General features: G+C 36.9%; 1 protein-coding gene and 1 pseudogene across 11 annotated transcripts in view; both read right to left on the bottom strand.

Moving 5' to 3' along the window:
- The window catches only part of Fut8 (fucosyltransferase 8), a 216,266-nt gene that overhangs the window by 54,090 nt on the left and 140,016 nt on the right, over window positions 1–22,160 (bottom strand). For all 11 annotated transcript variants that reach the window (XM_060387709.1, XM_060387711.1, XM_060387710.1 and 8 more), the window contains 2 exons: window positions 19,529–19,643; window positions 4,507–4,744 (listed from right to left, as the gene is read on the bottom strand). In XM_060387709.1, coding sequence (XP_060243692.1) covers window positions 4,507–4,744; window positions 19,529–19,643 — 353 coding nt within the window. The remainder of the gene's footprint in view (window positions 1–4,506; window positions 4,745–19,528; window positions 19,644–22,160) is intronic.
- Window positions 20,137–20,237, bottom strand: LOC132655511 (U6 spliceosomal RNA; annotated as a pseudogene).

The raw sequence follows: 22,160 nt of genomic DNA, 5'->3' as shown, positions 1-22,160 counted from the left end.
ACTGGAACTCATATCACTACATCATTACATTCAAGGGGATGTATGCCAAATACAAAAATGATTTTAGAAGTTAGTTACCACTTTTAGCTTAAAACAGAATACTATATTTCCAATACAAATCATTAATTGTTCAAAGATACTTCAAAGAATTAAATAAAAAGGAAAGATCCCTATTACAGCTGCATAGAGAGATCTATGTGGGAGAAGCTGAAGGCCTACTAAATGTCGTAAATTGAGGAGCTACCTCCTAGTAAGAAAAACGCCTCTTGAGTTTTTGATCTTAGCCATTCTGATGGGTGTAAGGTGAAATCTTAGGGTCGTTTTGATTTGCATTTCCCTGATGGCTAATGAGGTTGAGCATTTCTTTAAGTGTTTCTCTGCCATTCGATATTCCTCTGCAGAGAATTTTCTGTTTAGCTCCATTTTTTAATTGGATTACTTGATTTTTGGTTGTTTAACTTCTTTAGTTCTTTATATATACTGGATATTAGCCCTCTGTCAGATATGGGTTGGTAAAGATCTTTTCCCAATCTGTAGGCTATCATTTTGTTCTGAGGAGAGTGTCCTTTGCTTTACAGAAGCTTTTCAGTTTCATGAGGTCCCATTTATTGATTGTTGCTCTTAGAGCCTGTGCTGTTGGTGTTCTGTTCAGGAAGTTGTCTCCTGTGCCAATGAGTTCAAGGGTATTCCCCACTTTTTCTTCTAAGCGGTTTAGGGATGGCTAAGATAAAAAACTCAAGAGACAACACATGCTGGAGAGGTTGTGGAAAAGGGGAACCCTCCTCCACTGCTGGTGGGAATATAAACTTGTACAAACACTCTGGAAAGCAATCTGGTGCTTTCTCAGACAACTGGGAATAGCGCTTCCTCAAGATCCAGCTATACCACTCCTAGGCATATATCCAAAAGATTCTCAAGTACACAATAAGGACATTTGCTCAACCATGTTTGTAGCAGCCTTATTTTTAATAGCCAGAAGCCTGGAAATAGCCCAGATGCCCCTCAGTGGAGGAATGGATGCACAAATTGTGGTATATCTACACAATGGAATATTACTCAGCAATAAAAAACAAGGAAATCATGAAATTTACAGGTAAATGGTGTGATCTGGAAAAGATCATCCTGAGTGAGCTATCCCAGAAGCAGAAAGATACACACGGTATATACTCACTCACATAGACATATAATATAGGATAAACCTACTAAAACCTATATACCTAAAGAAACTAATCAAGAGTGAGGACTCTTTCTAAAATGCTGAATTCCTATCCAGAAAGGCAAAGAGGCTGGACATCAGAAGAAGGAGACAAGAGGGAACAAGTCAGGAGCCTGACACAGAGGACCTCTGAAAAGCTCTGCCCTGCAGACTATCAATGTAGATGCTGAGACTTATGGGCAACCTTTGGGCAGAGTGCAGGGAATCTTAGGAAAGAAGTGGGAAACAGTAAGATCTGGAGACGACAGGAACTCCACAAGGAGAGCAACAGAACCAAAAAAACTGAGCACAGGGGTCTTTCCTGAGACTGATACTCCAACCAAGGATTATGCATGGAGATAACCTAAGAACCCTACACAGTTGTAGCCCATGGCGGTTCAGTGTCCAAGTGGGTTCCATAGTAATAGGAACAGGGACTGTCTCTGACATGAACTGATTGGCCTGCTCTTTAATTACCTCCCCCTGAGTGGGGAGCAGCATTGCAAGGCCACAGAAGAAGACAATGCAGCCACTCCTGATGAGACCTAATTTACTAGGACCAGAAGGAAGGAAAAGTCCCTATCAGTGGACTTGGGGAGGGGCATGCATGCAGAGGGTGGAGGAAGAGAGGTAGTGGGAGGGGAGGAAGGAGGGAACCACGGGGGGCGGGAATACAAAGTGAATAAAGTGTAATTAATAAAGAAAAAAGAGAGAGAAATGCCTTGACTTTATTCTATTCTCTATACTGCACACAACTATTAAGAATATACACGATGTGTGCAGGCGATGCAAGGGGTTTGGTTATTTTTAATTAGATGCATACTGTATGTGTGTGCACACACACATACATGCAATGTATACGAATGGGTGCAAGTGCTCATGTGCATGAAGGCCAGAAGGAAATGTTAAGTGTCCTGCTCTAACGCATTCCACCTTATCCCTTTAAGAGAGGGTCTTTCACTGATCACAGGGCTAGGCTAGTGGCCAGTGTTGCTCTGGTCTCCACTGCCACCCCCGCCCCCCGCCCTGTAGCACCAGGATTACAGATGTGTACAGCCATGCCAAGCTTTATACATGGGTTCCAGAATCTGGACGCAGGTCTCATGCTTGCAAAGCAAGTGCTCTGACACGCAAAACCATCTTTCCAGTCCAGGATATGGTCTTACAACTATAAAATAATGCAGGAACAACAGAAGTCAGCCTACAAGGCAAGATGTAGCTTGAAATGATCTGATATACACACAAATTCCTGCACTAGTGATGCATATAAATAGGAATCATTAAATTCCAGCCACGGGCACATCGTGTAAAATGTCTCAGAACAATAACAACTTCATGGAAGTGGAGCCAAAGGTGGGGAAGAAAAACCCAGGATTCTTTGTATAAGTCACAACAACAGATATCTTTGTAACCAAAGAATTGATAATATCAAGGAGCTGTCTCCTCTATTTTGAAATGTTTTAGTTTCCCTAATATACTTATGTATCTTATATACTATTAATAATTTATATAAACAATATAATGGATGGCATCTTTACATTTTATAAAAACAAAAACATTCTGATCATAAACATAAATTCATTATTTTGGATATAAGATTAATGTCTAAGTTATTTATAATTTTATAAGCAATTTAAAATATCCACCATTTTAATGAATTAAAGATTTCCAAATGGCAAAGGTCAGTTCATTAGCACCAGGGAAAATAGACGATTTTAGATAATACTATGCTAGTTACAGCACAGGGGAAGGAATAAGTATATAGGTGTGAATTTTACTTAATTCCTAGACATTTGGGGCCACTTCAATCTAGTTATAACACTAGAGTCTTATAGGTTGTTCTGGCTAAATAAATTGTTTTGCATGAATTACTGGGAAGAGTTGGACTAAAGGCAAGTAGACCTCTGTCATCAGAAGCTACGTGATCTTGGACACGTCCCTCAGCCTCAAGTAGACTCCACATGAGTGAAGGAAAGCTGATTTCTGCATCCGGTCTACCTGCAACATTCAGAAACTGAATGTTTGAAATTCACCTTCACACTAAAAGGTCTGAAAATCAAGTAACTATTTGTAGCAAACATGCAGGGCCAGACTACACACTCATAAATGCAGTCAGTCTACGTTTTTCCTTCTGTGATCTGACTACCACGGAAGAAATTTCCAGAGCTTGGGAAAACAGGCCTTTGTTCTAACTGCCTACAGTTCCATGATTATATAAAGTTATATAAACAAACAAGGTTTTACTGTCCTCAACTGTAAAATGGAGACAAAGTTGTCAGCACAGTCTATCTCAATGGTACTAAAACTTTGGTCCCAAGATATAGAAATTTTCTCAGAAATACAAATTCTTGGGTTCACTCCTGACAGCCTGTATCAGAATCCTCCATTTTAACAAGTGTTCCATGCATGCATGTTAATGTTTGAAACTCTTAGGTTTCAGACTCTTGGGTTGACTTTCTGTAATAATTATAAATAGTAAATGAATTCAGTAATATTACCTTAAAAGTGAAACTTAAACTTACATCATCCTTATTAAAATATTAAATGGTACCCCTTAAAAAAAAGTGAATTCGCTAAATCAAGATAAAATATTACCATGTATGGATGTAACCTAGAACCTCTGCTCAGATGTAGACCTTGATAGCTCAGTATCCAAATGGGTATCCTAATAAGGGGAACAGGAACTATTTCTGACATGAACTCAATGGCAGGCTCTTTGACCTCCCCCCACCCCGAGGGAGGAGCAGCCTTGCTACGCCACATAGGAGGACTTTGCAGCCAGGCCTGAAGATACCTGATAAACCAGTATCAGATGAAAGGGGAGGAGATCCTCCCCTATCAGTGGACTTGGAAAGGGGCAGGGAGGAGATAAGGGAGGGAGAGTAGGGTTGGGAGGGAAAGAGGGAGCGGGATACAGCATGGATACAAAGTTAACAAACTGGAACTAATATTTAAAAAATAAAAAAATTGAAAAAAATTAAAATATTTATTAAAGTAAAATAAATTATTAAATAAATTTTATTTATTTATTTTAGAAACAGATTTTTGCCATGTAACCTAGACTGAGCTTGAACTCATAATCCTTCCATCTCAGACCCCCAAGCACTGGAATTACAGGTATGTACACCTGGGTATACATTACTTTATATTATTGTATATTGTAACAATAAAATACTGTTCTATATTTTATTAGCCTAAGGTGTAGCATTTATGAGTCAAGAAGAAAAGGTGATTATAGTCTGTAAAACTGTACCTTGAAATCTGCTAATCTGACCTTTTCAGATATCCGCCATGTTGCACAAGCTCCTTACCTGACCAGTGTCCCGTGGAGAGGCCAGATCTGTCCGTGCACGTCTCACTGACAGGTCTAAACACAGTCTCCCATCCACCAGTAGCATAGCGCCAATTCTGAGACTCCAAGATGAGTGTCCGCCTGGTGCCGTAGGCAATCATGAAGCAGTAGACCACGTGGTGGAGCTGACAGCCATAGCCACAGCCCTTGTTGATGTTACACACCAGCTTCCTGGCTTTGCTGCAGTCCTTGGGATTCTGCCAGTCAGCAGTGAAGGAAAAGAGAGAAGAGGATAACTTCGCATTTTGGCCACAAGGTATTAAAATCTACATAGTAAGCCAGAAGTGGTGCAGCATATTTCTTATTTAAATAAAGAATCATGCCTTATGGATGTTATCCAATAACAAAATTCAATACAAATTTGATATGCATATTTTAGAGATGACAGAGAAAAAGAACTGCTTTTGAAATATCCCTAAATAAATGTGAAATTAAGCAGTTACATTAAAAATAGTCTCTTACTTTTCTATCACTCAGAACATACAAGTGTGAGCAGTCTTGAATAAAAGTTGCAAACCCTGAAATGGTGATGGAAGGCAGGTTCCACGCTCCAGCAGCACTTCAGCACTCAGAATTTACAATCTATGACAAAATCCAAATAAACTTAAAGGAAAAGCTGCAATTCAACCATTAATTTAGTCCCAGAAATTGAATGCAACAAATAAAACCCATGTTTCCATGAAGAAACTAAGGGTACAGAGGAACAGGTACGATGGGTCAGTGAGGGAGGGCACTTGTCACTAAGCCTGATGACAGGAATCACATGGCAGAAGAGAACTGAATCCTGTGCATTGTCATGCAGCAACTACACACACACAAACACAAACACACGCACACTTTCTTAAGATATTGAGTAAAGGGAGCTCAACATTTAACACTTACAAAATACCAGTCATTGAACTTTTTTATTTTTTTATTGAAAAACAAGTTTATTTGGGCAGTTACAGAGGGTCAAGACTCAATTATAGTGAGAAGGCGTGGCAGCAGGAGCAGGAAACTGAGAACTCAGGCCTTGAAGTTCGCACGTGAAATGTGTGAACTCTTTTTTTTTTTATAATTTCTTTTTTTTAAATTTTTTTGTATTAATCACAGGTTATTTATTTTGTATCCCAGCTGTAGCCCCCTCCCTTATTCCCTCCCAATCCCATCCTCTTTCCCTTATCTCTTCCCTGCCCCTTTCTAAGTCCTCTGATAGGGGAGGACCTCCCCCCTTCCATCTGACCTTAGCTTATCAGGTCTCTTCAGGACTGGCTAAGAACTTCTTTATAACAAACTTGATGACAGCTACCAGCAATTTTCACAAGTGAATGTAGAATACTTGTAGTATAGCTTTCCTTAAATTGTGATGTGCCTTTTTTGTTTGTTTGTTTTAACTAGGAGGCTCATTTTTATTTTTCTATATTTCTTAGCAAAATATAGCAAATGTTTAACTAGTATGAAAATTTCAATTCTGCTCTAATGTAGATGAGCAGTTAATAAATATCCCTAGCCATCTTGGTTTCTCATAACAGCTTGTCTTGGTTAAGACTCTTTAGTTTGAGTTTCCAGGCTATTTTTCCCCCTGAAAGGGAAGAGAAAAATGACCACTTTCTGAAATAGAATCCCCAGCCCCACCATATATCAAAAATTTTTTTCTATGAACCTTGACTAATACAGCCAGCAAGCTTCTGCTAACAAGAGCTCTACTTAGAAAAGCTAAGATAGTGAGGCTGTAGAACAATTCTGAAGGAAAACTGAGAAAAGGAAATGCAGTACCATCAAAAGCACCTTTTACACTCATATGTTACAGCAGCTGGTCATCTTTACATCAAAGCTGAACTGACATCACCAAGAACCTTGAGTTAAAGCATTAATGAATCTGAGAAGCCCTGGAAAAAAATCTGCTAGATTTGGTCAATGTTGTTTCCATATTCAAGCATAAGAATTATAGATTCTTTTACTTGACTATGAACTTATAACAGAATCATGAGGAAATTAATTTATCCCAGTTGCTACAGCCACAAAAGCCTTGAGAGATCCAAAAAAAAAAAAAAAATGAGATGTTGTATGGGAATGAAAGAAATGTACACACACACATACACACACACACAGTGGGGGAAGAAAGTAGGCTTATTAAGTACACTGCAAGGGGAAGTGGGCGGGGCAGTAGCAAGGGTACTGTCACAGCCTGTATCTTAGCATACAAGCACCCTTGGAATGATACTTTCAAAGTGTTTTGAAGCATTATTACTGACTCAGCAACTTTTCATGGGCGTAGATAAATATTACTTGCTGATTTTTATGACTAGTAACAAATATAGAACTTGAATATCTCTAAAAGTCATATCAAAAAGTCCCCCATATATGTTTGATAAGCAACTCTTTAAGGCATTTTAAACATAGTGAGTATTACAAAGGTAATACAGAATATTCTTAGATACTACACTCTTTCTTCTATCTCTATGTTTTACATAAGCTGTCTTTTCATCTTAAGGAACCAATGTGTGAGAACAAAATCAGACAATTATTTGGCCTTTAGTGTAGACCCTAGAACTTTTACTTAAAAGAAGACTGCCATCTACATGTAACAGAAACTATGTGCTAGGCTTTCCTGGAATAAATGCTCTAAATTTTTCATATATGTCATAGGTAACAGAAAGAAGAAAAAAACATTTATTATGCTTGATTCTGAGAAGGGTCTATGTATAGAAGACACTCAATGGAGTACCCCAAGACAGAGAATGACAAGCAAAATTGGGGAGCTGGAACAATGGCTATGAGAAAAACAAAGGAAAGCCATGGTACAACCTTTGGTTTTGCCAAAATAGCAATACTTAAAAATATGAAAAATTTAAAGGATGCTGTTCATAAAAGATCCACAAAATGCAGAAGACGGGGGAAAAAAGGTATTTGAGTTTATAGCACAAGATTAGGTGTACCAGAATAAAGATCTAGGACAAAGCGAGTTGGTATTTTTCAGGTAAAAAAGAGGGATTCTTTCTTTTGAAAACAAGGGACAAATCAGAGATTGATAAAGATTACAGGGATGGAAAGGAACTTCACAGGAACACCCTAATCAGAACTGTCTTTATCATCCAGTGCTGTTAGAATAACAAGTACTGTTGTTTATAGATTTATAGATATCTACAAAAGGAGAAAAATTCATAGTTCCATAACCTTCAAATTAATTACCCAGTAGCCTTTATCAATTACAACTGATGCTGGTTTTCTAATATCTGGCTGCCAAAGTCCTGAAGGTGTGTCTTTCTGAGGACAAGAAGACAGAATGGCTGTGTTACTAAAGAAGCTTTGCTCCAATCATGCTAACCCTTTTTTCAGGGTGGTTCTGTCTGATGATAAAATCTGTTCTACAATCGTTTTTTATATACTTAAAAGTGTCTCGTCTATATGAATCTCTACCAGTTATGTAAGACTGCATGTAAGTACTTGCTTTATGTTGTGATTCTTATCAATCATTCCTTTCCTTTTATAGAAAAGAATTTCCTTCACCCACTACAACTCATATAGGAGATTATGATATATTCCAACAGAAGAAAGATCACTAAAAAATTCTTTTTATGTGGGAGTAAAAGATGAGGGAATACATATTGAAAATGTCCCAGTGAGTCCCAAAGGAGAAAGTTTCCTTCACTTCAGCATCCTTCCATCTTCAGTGTCACCAACTGACCAATCAAATCTTAGGTATTTCATACAAACACTAAGCTTTTAATATATTTAGTAACCCTGGACAAGGTACCTGACAGAATAAGAAAACAAACATAAAATTTAGTAATCGACAATTTAAATATCCTGATATTGTGATAAACAAAGAAAGGAATGGAAGATGAAAACTCACTTTCAGCTGGGCTGAAAGAATAATGAAAAAAATTGCAGCTATTAATATGTGAATGCTTTAAAGATATAGCTTATGAAATGTAAAGATAGATGGAAAGGAATTTTTTTTTCTTTTAAGAACAAGTTACAAATCAGATTGGCAGGAATTTATCATGATAGAAAAAAATTTATAGAAAATACACTTAAAATTATCTAATGCTGGAGAATTACTGTAAAAACAAAATTAAATATAAGCTATAAATCATGGCATTTTCACACAAACATATTCACATCATTTTCTTCTGCTTGCTTGTGTGTATGTGTGCATGTGTGTGTGTGCATGTGTGTGAGGTATTGAGGAATGAGGCTAGTGTCTCTTGAATGCTATGAAAGCACTCTACAACTCTCAGCCTTCTTTTTTAATTTTTCATCTAACTGGATAGTAGTTTGTGGTTTTGTTTTTTCTAATTTTGGGGTTGTTGGTTTTTTTTGTTTGATTTTGTTTTTGTTTTTGTTTTTGTTTTGAAGACAGAATCTCACAATGTAGCCCTGGTTGGTTTGGAATTTACTCTGTAGACCTGGATTTCTTCAAACTTGTGACAATCTTCCTGTCACTGCCTCCTATTTTCTTTTTAGTTTGAGACAAAGTCTCACTAAATTGCTTAGGACGCCTTCCAAGTAGTCCTGCTTCAGTTTTCCATTAGCTAGGATTCTGGGATTCTAGGCCTTCACCACCAAGGGTGACTGCATGGGGTTTTCTTAAAGATTCATCAATAGGCATGTAAGGTACAGTTCTTTACAATAAAGATAACTGACCAAACTTTAGAATGACAAGATTAACTTAAATAAAAATGTGAGACAATTATCCTAATGAAAGAGCTTTGGAAGAAGAGGCTTCAGAGATATTTTTGTTCTAGTGAAGGCTTTGCCTTGAACTCAAATGCATGATTTTGCTTCAACTCGTTAATTTAAAAATGAGATAAGAATGATCTCAATTCTTAACCTCTCCCTTTCAATCCCTCTTTCACTACAGAGACACTATGGGGCTAATGAGATAGTATACACTCAAAATTACTTTAACTATGCTGTTCAGATAATCTGAGAGACACTACTGGCCTCTGTAGAAATGCTGGACTGAGCCCAGAGCCCTGTGCATGCCAAGCATGTTCTTTATCACTGAGCTACATTTTCACCCGAATCACTGATTTTTTGCTATTTAAGATATTCCCTGTATGCAAATAAATAAAAGCATCTTTGAAGTACAAATTCCACTCACAATGTAATTTCTCACTTATTTTTTTTCACAAGTGACTAAAAACATTATGAAGAACGGCTAAATAAGCAACAAATAAAAACATGTAGTCAATATAAACAGGACACAACATCCCCATTCATGACTTAAAGAAGAAACACTCAGTAGCTATTGGCTCAACTGAATCTGCCTGAAGTCAAATGTTCACAGATGTTCACACTCACAAAACTAAATTCCTAAGTGGCAAGGCTGATTTATGAATTTTGGTTTCTCGCTCTATCTTCCCTAAGATGTCTTCAATACAAGAGGCAGCAAGAAATGTTAAGTTCAGAGCACCTAGCTGGCTTCTTTTATAGTCTACTAATTAAGATTCAGAATCCCAGGGGAACCTTCCACCCCTTTCTTAAGAACGTTCCTTCCATTGGGAGGCATTAAGTCACAGATAGCTCCCTTTTCTAATGAAGAAAGCTTGGTAAAACAACAACAACCACAAAACAGGTAAGTTAAATTTTATTGTGCTCTTTGTATTCTCTAATCACAACACTATAAACAGTTTTTTGTTTGACTGTAAAGATTTGCAATATGCAGCTTTGTGTAGGTAATGAAGAAAAGAGTCATTAATACTGTGGTAAAAGCATTTCATTGTATTGGCAACAATCTCATTTCACTTCTCTAAAATTATTTTCAAAACTAATGAAGAAACGGTAATGAAGTAACTAAGAAAACTGAAATACTGCATGTTGGTAATTAAAATGAAGACTCTGAGCCTAGTTAATAGCCGTGAAAGTGAAAGTTAAAAACATTCTCATTTTTAAAAGCCAAGACTGGAAATTACTGGCTGTCGACACATTAAACAAGAATATTTCCCTAGCAGAGTTAAGATGGTCCACCCTTGCAGCAAAGAGCAATTCATTGCAAGTGGTAAGTGCAGGGCGATAGCTCAGACCCAAGCAGGCTACCAAGTGCTTCAAGAAATCAATTTCCCTGTGGGTATTCTGTAAAATTTAACTGTGGAAGCTTAATGGAGAAAAGATATCAAGATACACAGTTTACAGATGGTTAGACTGGCACACTGCAGACAGTTATTGTTCAGTACAGGAGAAGAGTTTACTGTGTTAGGTAAAGCAGCAATTGGCTTCTTTTACACATATTTTTAAAGACTTTGGCTCTCTGCCTACATCTCTCTATTAAACAATTTAAACTCATTTCTGAAAAATGAAATTCTATAGCTGTAATACAAAGTAACAAACAAACGAGAAAGATGCCTTTTGCTATGGATCTGGGAGAGAGATCTGCCGTCTCCAGCTATTGCAGGTAGCTTCTATGAGAGCACTGCTTTTGACTCAGCAGTCCTGTACACCCCGACAGTCTAGGTAACATCTGCTCCCACAGACATGGCAGAGAATTAGTAAGACATGTGCAGCCCAATGCCCCACTCTAGTGTATGATGCAAACAAAACTCCTTCCAAAGACAGAGACGAAATACTACGTCAACTCCTGCTCATCTTTCATAAACTCCTGCTCATCCTTCTCTCTAAGATTACAACCTTATTCCCAGCTGAAGTGGCAAGAGATAAAAACAGCATTCTTTGAAAATTAAGATAGAACTTCAGGAAAGTCCTCTATCATCTTACTTAAGTTGTTTCATTAGGCTTTCTTACCTTTCAAAAGAAAGACTACAAAAAAAAAAAAAAAAGACTTGGTAGGTACCGGGGGCATGTGGATGAGGGAGGCAGGAAAAGAAGAAAGAAAAAGAGTGTGTGTGTGGGGGGGAGGGGTTAGAAGTGAAAACAAGCCTATTAGCCCTACCATAGGCAGGATGAAAAGATGAAGTAATAGCACTAGGAAACTGCATACTTTGTTCCTGTGCAACAACTGCTACAATTTTATTCTCTCATTCTTTCTTTCTTTCTTTCTTTCTTTCTTTCTTTCTTTCTTTCTTTCTTTCTTTCTTTCTTTCTTTCTTTCTCCCCTCTCACCCCACTCTCTCCTCTTTTTCTCTCTCCCTCTGGACATGTATGCACACAAGCTCATGTGTACATGCTTGCATATTTGGGTGTATACATGCTTGTGTGTGTTGGTGCATATAGAAGCCAGAAGGACACAGGGTTTCTCATTGGCGTGGAGCTTACCAACATAGGCTAGACTGACCATTGAGGCCCAGGTATTTCTGCATGCGCCATCATGCCTAAGGCTCTTTAAGGTGAATTCTAGAGATCGAACTCATGACTTCATGCGTGCAGAGCAGACACTATTTTTCTGATGTTTCTGCCCCATGATATACCATTCTTCTGGGCAGTACTGACATTATACCACTTACTTACCCACTACTTTGAAAATCAAATCTGACTACCTCTACTTTAGTATTGAGGTTTCACATCATTTCTTCATGCAGCTTAACACATACTGAGAATCCACTGCTACCTGAGAACAAATCTCTCTCGAATCACCGAAGTATGTGTTTTTAAAGGGGAGAAACACTTAAGAACATTTCTTTTTCTCAAACTACCTTCACATAATTAACAGTGCTCAAATTCATCCTTTACTATTCAAAATATTTACCAATTTAACACGCAATAAGTTACAATAAGTTACTGTGTACCTTCTATAAAGTTTTTCCCAAGGAATACCTATTATTCAACTACAGTTCATTTTCAAAACCAGAAAAAATATATAATAATACTATTAACTAAATCCTAAGCTTTGTGTATATTTTAACTTTTTAAAAACCTTTTAAAAATTTCATTCATTCATTCATTCATTCATTCATTCATTCATTATTACAAAGGTTGGGAAGAGCATTGCCACAATGTACATGTGGAGGTCAGAAGGCAACTGTTAGGATTTCTTTCCAGTACGTGGGCCCAAGGTATTGAACTCAGGTCATCAGGCATGACTGCAGCCTCTTTTTACCGACGGAGCCATCTCACTAGTCTCCTTTTTAACGGTTTTGATATGACTCAGATATTCTAACCTGTACTGACTTGTGCAACCATTATCATAATCATGATACTTGCTATTCCATTAAAAACAAAACAATACAAAATCCTTGTGCTACCCCTTAAGTAGTTTCTGGAGGTTGTAAGAATTTTCATCTTTTCATGTTATCTGGACAATGACATGGAAGATCTGTTTTATGTAAGGGGACCCAGCATCAAGAATGAACTTGAGTGGAAACCCAGACATTACTTCTCTGACATTTTCAAAGAGGTGATAGATTAAACGGTATATTATGTTGTATTATACAGTTTTCAAATAAAGTTTTAAAGAATTATTTTACTTCAAAAAAGATTTATTTTATTTTTATTTTATGAATGCTTGCCTGTATACATGTATGCTATGTGTGTATGTGCACCGTGTATATTGCAACTAAAGCTACAGATAGTTGTGCGCTGCCATGTGGGTGCTGGGCACTAAGCCTTGCTCCTTTGTAAGCTTAGTGAGTAATCCCAACTGATGAGCCATCTCTGCAGACCCTGTTCACCCTTCAGTTATATTCCCAAACATGGGTCCCTGGAAAGCACTGACCTATTCTCTATACTCTCACCATTCTGAAATGGTGGTAACAGTAACCATAGTTTTAACCTTTGAAGATGTTTTCATCAGTCACTGTTATGTGCTTGAGATCCATTCAAGTTGAACTGATTCATTTCATATTGCTAATGAGTAGTATTCTATTGTGTTGCTTCCACTGAACCATAGCTTATTTGCTTATTGAATGAGTGACATTTTGGTTGTTTTGTTTGAAGCTATTAAAAATTAAGTTACTACGAGCATGAGTATATAGGTTTCTGTGTAGATATGGATATTAATTTTTCTATGACAGAAAAAACAAAACAAGAATGTGGTTGTTGAGTCATACGGGAGGGGCATATATGACTAGTATAGGAAACTGACGGACTGTTTCCTTTATCTTTACATTCCCAAAGTAATGTATGCGTGCTGCTTACTTCGCATACCTGGCATTTTGCTTTTGTTTTGTTTCCCCTTCATCCTTCCTGACAGTTGTTATCTCTTTGGGTCTATAAGTTGCATTCTCTTAGCAGCCACTCAACATTTCTTCCTTTTGGAACGAGAGGTTGCAATACGTGCTGCATACAACCTTTGTGTGATGTGTGATTCATGAAGATTCTCTTCTTCTCTGTGACTTTGCATTCTCTTTAACAGGGTAGCAATTTGTTGATCAAAAAATGTTAATATTGATATTGAATAGGAGTGGTGAAAAACTAGTATTTCTTTAAATATTTTCTTTAATCTTTCATTGCAATTCCTCCTCTGGGCTTTCAAGGATGGAAATATAAAGATGTTTTGTTCCTGTTGCAAAGTCCGCAGACTCTGCTAACTCCTCTTCAGTCTTCATCCTCTGCTGTTCAAGTGGCCCAGCTCTACTGCTTTAGCCTCCAGTGCACCAGTTCCTTTCTCTGCCACTTCTACAATACTAAACCCACTGGAAGCCAATGTGCTTTTCACCACTAAAATTTCCATGTAGTTATTTCTTTTATCACTTATTTCTTTGCAGAGGCTTTCTTTTTTTCTTTTCTTTTTTCTTTTCTTGTGTGGGGGAGCCTGTAGAATTACAGTTTTTGTAAAACCTTTGTCAGATGATCCTAACACCTGTGCTGTCTGCTGATTATCATTCATCATTTAAATTGAGATTTTCCTGGTACTTGATATGATGAGACTATTTGCATTTTCTATTTTAGTAAGCAGTCACATTGTTTGGATTCACAATAAATGTTTTTGCCATCTCTTTAAGGGACTTAGTTCAAATGTCAAGTTAATGGATAAAATGTTTTTGGCATTGCAGTGAGATCACTCGGCTTGAACTGATCACAGGGCATGTAGGAGTATGATTAAGATTTGTCACTAAACCATATTTATGATGTATTAAGCTTTAGAATTGCAGCACCACTTCTAACTTCTGGGAAACTTTTACAATAAGAAGTTGAATAAATATATCAAAAACTGAAAAATTCTAATAGAGCTCAGCATACATTCAAGTGAAAAGCAAAAGATAGTAGTTGCGAGACGTGTTGCTGCACCCCGAGATAACGTGGGTAGGAAGAAATAACTGCAGTATTACGAGCTATTCCCTTCTAGGATCACAGATGCTAAGAGCCTCCTATGCAATTCTGCAACTTAATAGAACATTACATAGAGCCTTTTTATTACTGATAACTAAGATGATGTGATCATATAGGAAATAAACTTAGAATGACAACATGTAGTGAGCTGTAGAGAGCACAGTGTCACAAATTCATAAAAGTCCCATTAAGCATGTCAAGAAATATTTACACTCTTGCCAAAAATGCCTAAACTGTGTAACCAATTTGGCAAGAATTTTGAATGGAAGAGCTAAATTTAGTATACTGTAAACAATGCCTAAAGAAAAAATACTACTGAAAATTAAAAATTATAAAGACCATTGCCAAATGTCACAAAAATTATTAAAAGAAATAAAGCAAATGACACAGTAATCTATGTAGAAAATTTGATGCAATCTGCAAAAATATTTACTTGACCTAATAAGTAGTTTTGGGAAAATTACAAAATATAAGATCAATATACAAAAGTCAACTGTATTTTTACATATATGTAATAGTAAGATACACGTATTGTACACTATAAATAAAATACAAATGATTTATGACAATATTTTGAAAAAAAATGGGGTTGGAGAAATCATACTATCTAATTTTAATTCATACTATAAAGCTATAGTAACAAAGATGGTATGGTATTGACAGAACAGACATGACTATACTACCTGGTTTTCAACAAAAGCATTAAAGTAACAGAGAAAGGCAAGTCTTTGAATACATGGCTTAAGTAAGCAAGAAAATGAACCTGAATAATTGGTTCATATCAAAACTCCAAACGAATCATGGACCTAAATGTTAACAGTTCAGTCGTAAAACTGGAAGTGGAGAGGCTTGTACAAAGCCCTGAATTCTATTCCTTGTAAGAGAAAATAAATAAGTAAATAAGTAAATAAATAAATAAATGAATAAATGTATGGCGCCAGGCATGTGCATGGTGCATATGCATACAATGCAGGCAAATACCCATACACATAATTTTAAAAAATTCTTTAAAAAAGAGAAAATAATTAAGCTACAAACTGGAAGAAAAAATTTTTATATTAATAACAAAAGACCCATATCTAGAATAAAGAGCCTTAATAACTCAGTCACAAGAAAACAAATATCCCAACTAAATGTTGACCAAAAGATTTGAACAGGTACTTCAGTGAAGCAGGTCTAAGGGGGTTGGGAAGACAGCTTAGCTGGCTTGCCTCATAGCATGCGGAGTTGAGTTGATCACCAGAACCCATGTGAAAAAAGCTGGGCATGGTGACGTGTTTCAAACAGAACAAAACAAAACAAGCGATAAGCACCTGAGGAGTGACACCTGGTTTTGTCTCCTGCCTGACCCAAGCGTACGTGCACTGCTACATGCTTGAACTCGCACAAACATGCACATGCACACACACAGGATAGTATAAAAAGATGGTAAGTAAGCAAATAAACAGGTACCATCCAACTACAGTCAAAAGAAAATACAAACTAAACCCATGGCTTACTATTAAAAACATCCTAAACATGGCTGAACTATGAAGACCGACTATACCAAGTATTAATGAGGATGTGGGAGAACTGGTTAAGAGTGTAAACAGGGACACCAAAATAGATCACTGGGGTAAAGGTGCCTGAGGTCAGTCCACAGAACCCATATGGTGGAAGGAGAGAACCAGTTTTAGCAAGTTGCCACTCAACCTCACATTTATGCCTACCTTACATGTAGGCGCATGCTCACATACACAAGTAAATGAATAAATACAAGAAAAACGAATGTAAATGTAAACAGTATACCTATTTCTGAAATCAGCATCAGATGTGGTCCGAGAGCCAAAAGAAGTCCACACATGCCCCCTTCCTAAGCCAGAAGCAACTTCCAACTGATAACTATTTTCAAATGAAAATTTCGTTTTCTCCAAGACAGTCTCACGGGGAAACAAAGAGCCCTAGAGGTAGGCTGCATGTCTAGTAGTAGATGGCCAACAGAAAACAAACTCAAAGGCATCTTTGGAGGTTCCTTGTTGCGTAATATCATGTCGTGACTTTCCCTTTCCTTTATTTATTCATTTTTAATTTTTTCTTCTGCATATATATTATGGCTTCAGGTTTCAGGTTTTTATGGGGTTCCTGAGTGTGCTGATAAGTGGGTATCTGCATCTATCCCTGTTTCTCATGCTTTTTGTGAGGGCTCTTTTCCTGTTTGTTTTGTCCTATTCTAATGTGTTTGGTTTTGTTTTATCTTATCTTATTACAGTCCTTCAGAGGCCTGTTTTCTAATGAGAGACAGAAAGGAGATGGACCTGGACTGGAGGAGAGGTGTGAAGGAACTGGGAGAAGCAGAGGGAGAAGAAACCATAATCAGGATATAATTTATGAAAAAAATTCAATTTAAAAGAGAAGAAGAAAACCACACTACACACAATATCTTAAGTACTGGAATAACTGTTCTAGAATTTCCAGAAACACCAGTAGAAAAGATTAGAATTCTGAGAATTGTGCTGGGTAGATATCTGTTTCCTGTATCACATCATTTCTACTGAGAACCACGGTTTATTATATTTATAATAAATTAGTTGGGTTTTTTTTTGTTTTGTTTTGTTTTGTTTTGTTTTTCCAGACAGGTTTCTCTGTGTAACAGGGCCTTTGCTGTCCTGGACTCACTTTGTAGACCAGGCTGGCCTCTAACTCACAGTAATCCTTCTCCCTCTACCTCCTAGAGTGCCAAGATTATAGGCATGCACCACCACATCAGGCTAATAAATTAGATTTTCAATAAGGATGATGAAGCTAAAATTATGACTATCTGATATTTTATCTATTAATTTTGGAAATATTAAATTCCTGAGCTCTGAATTATTATGGAAAGCAAAAGTATTATGAGTGTGTCCGCTTCTATAACTGTCACTTTGGGATGCATGGCAAAGGGAAGAATGAGTGAAAAACCTCAAAGTTTTCTCCACCTGAAAAAAAATCAACATATATTCTATCCTTAGATATTTTGAAAAGCATGAAAGCATAAGCCCATGTAAACGTCTATATGTGGCTGTTTAAAAGTTTGTTCACAGTAACCTCAAACTGGAAGTAACTCAATGTCTTTCAAAAGGCAAATAAACAAACAGCGGTGCGTCCACAAATGTAGTATGACTCACAGTCAAAAATAACGAAATACATACATTTCAACCCAAAGAGTAGATTTTTAAAGAAGAGAAAGAAAATAAAGCCGGCTGCAGGTACTTGTTACAGTGTTCAGAGCTGACAGTGACCAGATCATACTTTAAATACAGTGGCCGGAAGTTTAATGAGTTTGTAGAAGTTCACAAACCATTGTTTCTTCCATTTTATTCATAAAGGAGATGATGACATTACCACCAGCTGTTCACAGTTCACTGAATGAAGATCTAGCTGATAGGAGATAATTACCTCTTCCCTGTAGGAGGGAAAGCGGCTCTCATTCTGCAGACTCCTCTAATGAATGGTCATGGGAGTATGAGACCAAGAAAACATGCCAACAGCAAGCTGGTTTTTAATGACCTCTAAACATTTGATCACCCCCATTTACCTGTATGAAAGCAGATGCCTTAAAATATCCAGCATGTCAAGGACTGGCCCTCCGCCTCTAATCTTAAAGGAACCAGCTCTTGTGCATGGCAACTATGCTATCGTAGAATTAGAAAAGGATTGAGTGGAAGACTACACGCATTTCTTACTCAGTTTTAAATGTCTCTACTACACCGTTTTTGCCTGAAAACAATTTTCTCTCAACTTACTGTCAAGTTAAAGATGCTTCCACTCCCAGCATTCCAGTTCTCTCCATTATTTAGAAAGGTCCACTGATCCTATTTTTCCCATCTCTGCAAGTCTGTCTCCACTTTCAATAAAAATTCTCAACACAGCTCAAGTTTTCCTGCCTGTACTACAATCTTCATTGTCCTCAATGCGCTCACTGCTTCAGTCCCTTCAAACACTACATTCAGCCAAAGCACAACTTCTAGATTCTATCACTCGTTGCACCTTTCATGAATAAAACTCTTTCAAAACTGGCTTGTGGCCAGCTTCCCATGCTCAGGCCCTGTGTTCAATCCCTAGCACTGGGGACAAAGAAAACCAGGACGTTGTGAAACCAAAACCAGAAAGTGTATAGAGAATACTAACAATAAAATAAAATTTAAAAGGTTTTCCTTATGAATAGCTAAGTCTATACATGTATATCAGTAAGAACTTAAAAAGAACACACACAAAAAAAGAAGATGTAAAAGGCCCTTAACAGGTTGATCAGTATCTATTACTTATCAAAATGACATCTATAAAATACATATCTTTCACATTAATCATTTAATATCTGTATACCATAAAGTTTACGCTCTATAATCTATCTCTCAACTCTTTGCAGTCTTCCATCCCTCTTTTTCATACAATCTAAAACTCCAGACAAACTAAAGAGTTTCGCTCACATTTAGGATCCTATATTACTTTTTCCCTGATATGGGCTACTGCTCACATCATATTCTTCAGCCAGCATATACTTTGCCTTCGTTTCTTGATGTAGAAATCAGAGTTGAGTTGAACTTAACTTCACAGTTAAGTTCAGATAATACATTCTCCATAAACTATCCCTAATGTCTCCTTTGTCAACATGCCGATCAATAAGTTTTTCCTACAAAATATAGCATGTTTATAATTGTACAGCTTGTGTGTATACGAACAAGTAGCTTCTTTTAGGGCAGTTTCAGATACTCGGGGCCACTGCTGTATTCTTAAAAAGCAAAACTTATTTTCACTTCTTATTTTATTATGACTTTTCCCCACTCAGGATTTATTTTTTAACCTAACCTTCTTACCTGGAGATATGTTATTCTCCTCTGGACCAGCTCTGTCAGATCTTTGGCTTCTTTTTCACGCCAATCACCTGCTCCATCTGTTTGACTGAGGTAGTATAGATCTGTCATGATAGACCTGTGAAAGCAAGCAACATTGGAGGTCCACTTATTTGTACTGTTTCACTGGATTACACAAAACCATAAAGGAGCCAAATTGTTCAGAAAGATTGGTGTTCAGGTAGATGATGGTACTAGTCTTTCATTTTCCATTAAGACTATGAAATTTTAAAATTAACTCTCTACCATCCATGATTCACTTGTATAGAAATCTATTTTGCTGAAAAGATACACAACCTTTCCCCACAGACCAACCAGCTACTGTTTTCCCAAAGAACAAGGTATAAAGAATGCAGTTCAGTAGCTATGGTAGTGGTATTTGAATAATGTCACTGTGTCCTCACTGTTTCACAATCCTTTTTCTGGGAAAAGATTAGAGAAAAAAAAAAAAAAAAAAACTCGACATAAGTCTTAAACAATGTCCTAAGTAATCAAGCCCTAACCATTTCTTTCTTTAAAGGAACAGGTATTAAGATGTTAGGTTGTGTAAACCTGTTGCTTTTTTTTATATTTGAAAGTAGTAATGTTTCACAAGTTCTCATGTCACCCTTGTGCAGAGGCCATGTTAATTTCTGTATCATTCCAGTTTTAGTATGCCTACTGCCAAAGGGAGCATTCTCTGTTACCTTTGTAGCAGGAAAGTTGCCATAAGCAATAAGGAACTGAATAAGCATGGCTGTGTTCCAATAAAACTTTATTAACAAAAGTAGGAAAAGAGCCAGATTTTGCCCTTGGGCCATAATTTGCTGTTCTCTCATCAAAACTAATGTAATGATTAAGATACTTTCTCACTTTGTAGCCATCAGTAATTTCAATCATAACAAGTTAGATTTCTTGGCAATAAACTAAAATGCCCTGTAAACTATGAAGAGATACCTTAGAACTGGTACAGATGGTTTTATGTATATTACATTAAATAAAAGCAATGGTTTGCACTTAGTATTAAGAAAGTAAAAGAAAAAAATCCCTCTTTCTCTAACAAGCCCCAAATAATACTATGTCAGCAAATAAATATACAACCAGTTTCTAACTATGAATCTTTACCAATAAGGCTATCAACTAGGCTACCATCTTCTCTCACCAGGATTATTATAACAGGTTTCTGATAATTCTCCTGGCCTCTAGCTTTGCTTATGTTTAGATTTTATTCATAGTGGCCAGATCATCGTAATAATCAAATAACACTTCTGCTTTGTACTTAACATTGAGCTGACCCTTCAAATCACTCAAGAGTCAAAGTCACTATTTTTGACTTATATGTCCCCATACACCATGGCCCATCATTTGATTTTATTTTAATTCAGCCATAAAACCAATCAAATGTCTTTCAAGTACTTGCTGAAATGTCACTCTCTTCACAAGGCTTTCCTAGATTGATCTACTTGTAAAGAGTCAGCATCCTCCCATCCTCCCCCAATCTGCCCCTCCCCCCGACTCCTTCTCCTTTCTCTCGTTCCATTCATGGATCCCAACTACAGAAACTCACAGATAGTTGTTCTACAGCATTTACCTTGAATATGAAAGTCACACGCTAATAATTACACAGCTAGGGGAAGAAGAAGTTACTGATTGGGGATGACAGTAATATATGGAAAGGAAGGCTAGCCATAAAAACTATCGTATCCAGTCCCCTGTAAGACCTGGAAGAAGAAAATTAATCAATCAGAAGGACTTATTTAGCAAATGTTGAAATGATCTTGGCAACTCTTTTTTTCTGGCTCTTAACTAAAGGTTACAACATTTAGTAAGTAAACACTGGAACCTACAGAAAAACATTTGGACTATGAATGATTACACAGTAAAAACAACACATTTGAAAAAAGAAAAAGTTATTGATATATAACAGTTAAAATCTTATGATACAGCTCAGAATATTCCGCCTAGGTTAGTAGAAGAATGGCTTTGAACATGCTTTGGAACAACAGGTCACAATCAAATATTTTAGATGTTTATTGGTATCAATAGTACTTACTCACAGGGCACTCTGAAGCTTATCTACTTCTAGTTTCAGCATTTTTGAACATTGTAGTGTTTCATTAGCTTTTATATTTGTTATTCTTATTTAAGATTAAAAATTAATTTCTTTTTATTACACAGAATAAAATTTTCACGGCCCCTTTAACAAATCAACCTGCCAGGTTATACACTGAGAACAGTTTCAAATGTAATTTTTTTTCATATAATCAAACTGAGCTCCTTCTGGAATACTGTGTGGCCTACAATATTCTTTTTTGCTACTGAGTTAAAGTTACCACCCTCTATGGCTTGAATGTTCTCTGAGTTTCCACAAGGGCCCATCGTGATTAACGTCTTAATCTTCAGGGTAGCAGCACTGGAAGGTGGTAGACTGGAAAGGCCTTGTCTTGAAGGAGGTCTTAAAGTTCTTGAGGAGTACCCTCAAACGAAGCTATGTGACATCATTTATATTCATATTCTCATTCTCTTTCTCCTCTCTCTGTCTGCCTGCTTCTCTCCCTCTCTTTCAAGACTACCTGTTTGGCGCTTTCACACATTTCTATCATGATGCTGGGAGGGC

Source organism: Meriones unguiculatus, chromosome 7 (assembly GCF_030254825.1).
Source record: "Meriones unguiculatus strain TT.TT164.6M chromosome 7, Bangor_MerUng_6.1, whole genome shotgun sequence".
Taxonomy (NCBI): Eukaryota; Metazoa; Chordata; class Mammalia; order Rodentia; family Muridae; genus Meriones; species Meriones unguiculatus.
The sequence above is the reverse complement of the archived record's forward strand: the minus strand, read 5'-3'. Positions and strand labels throughout refer to the sequence as shown.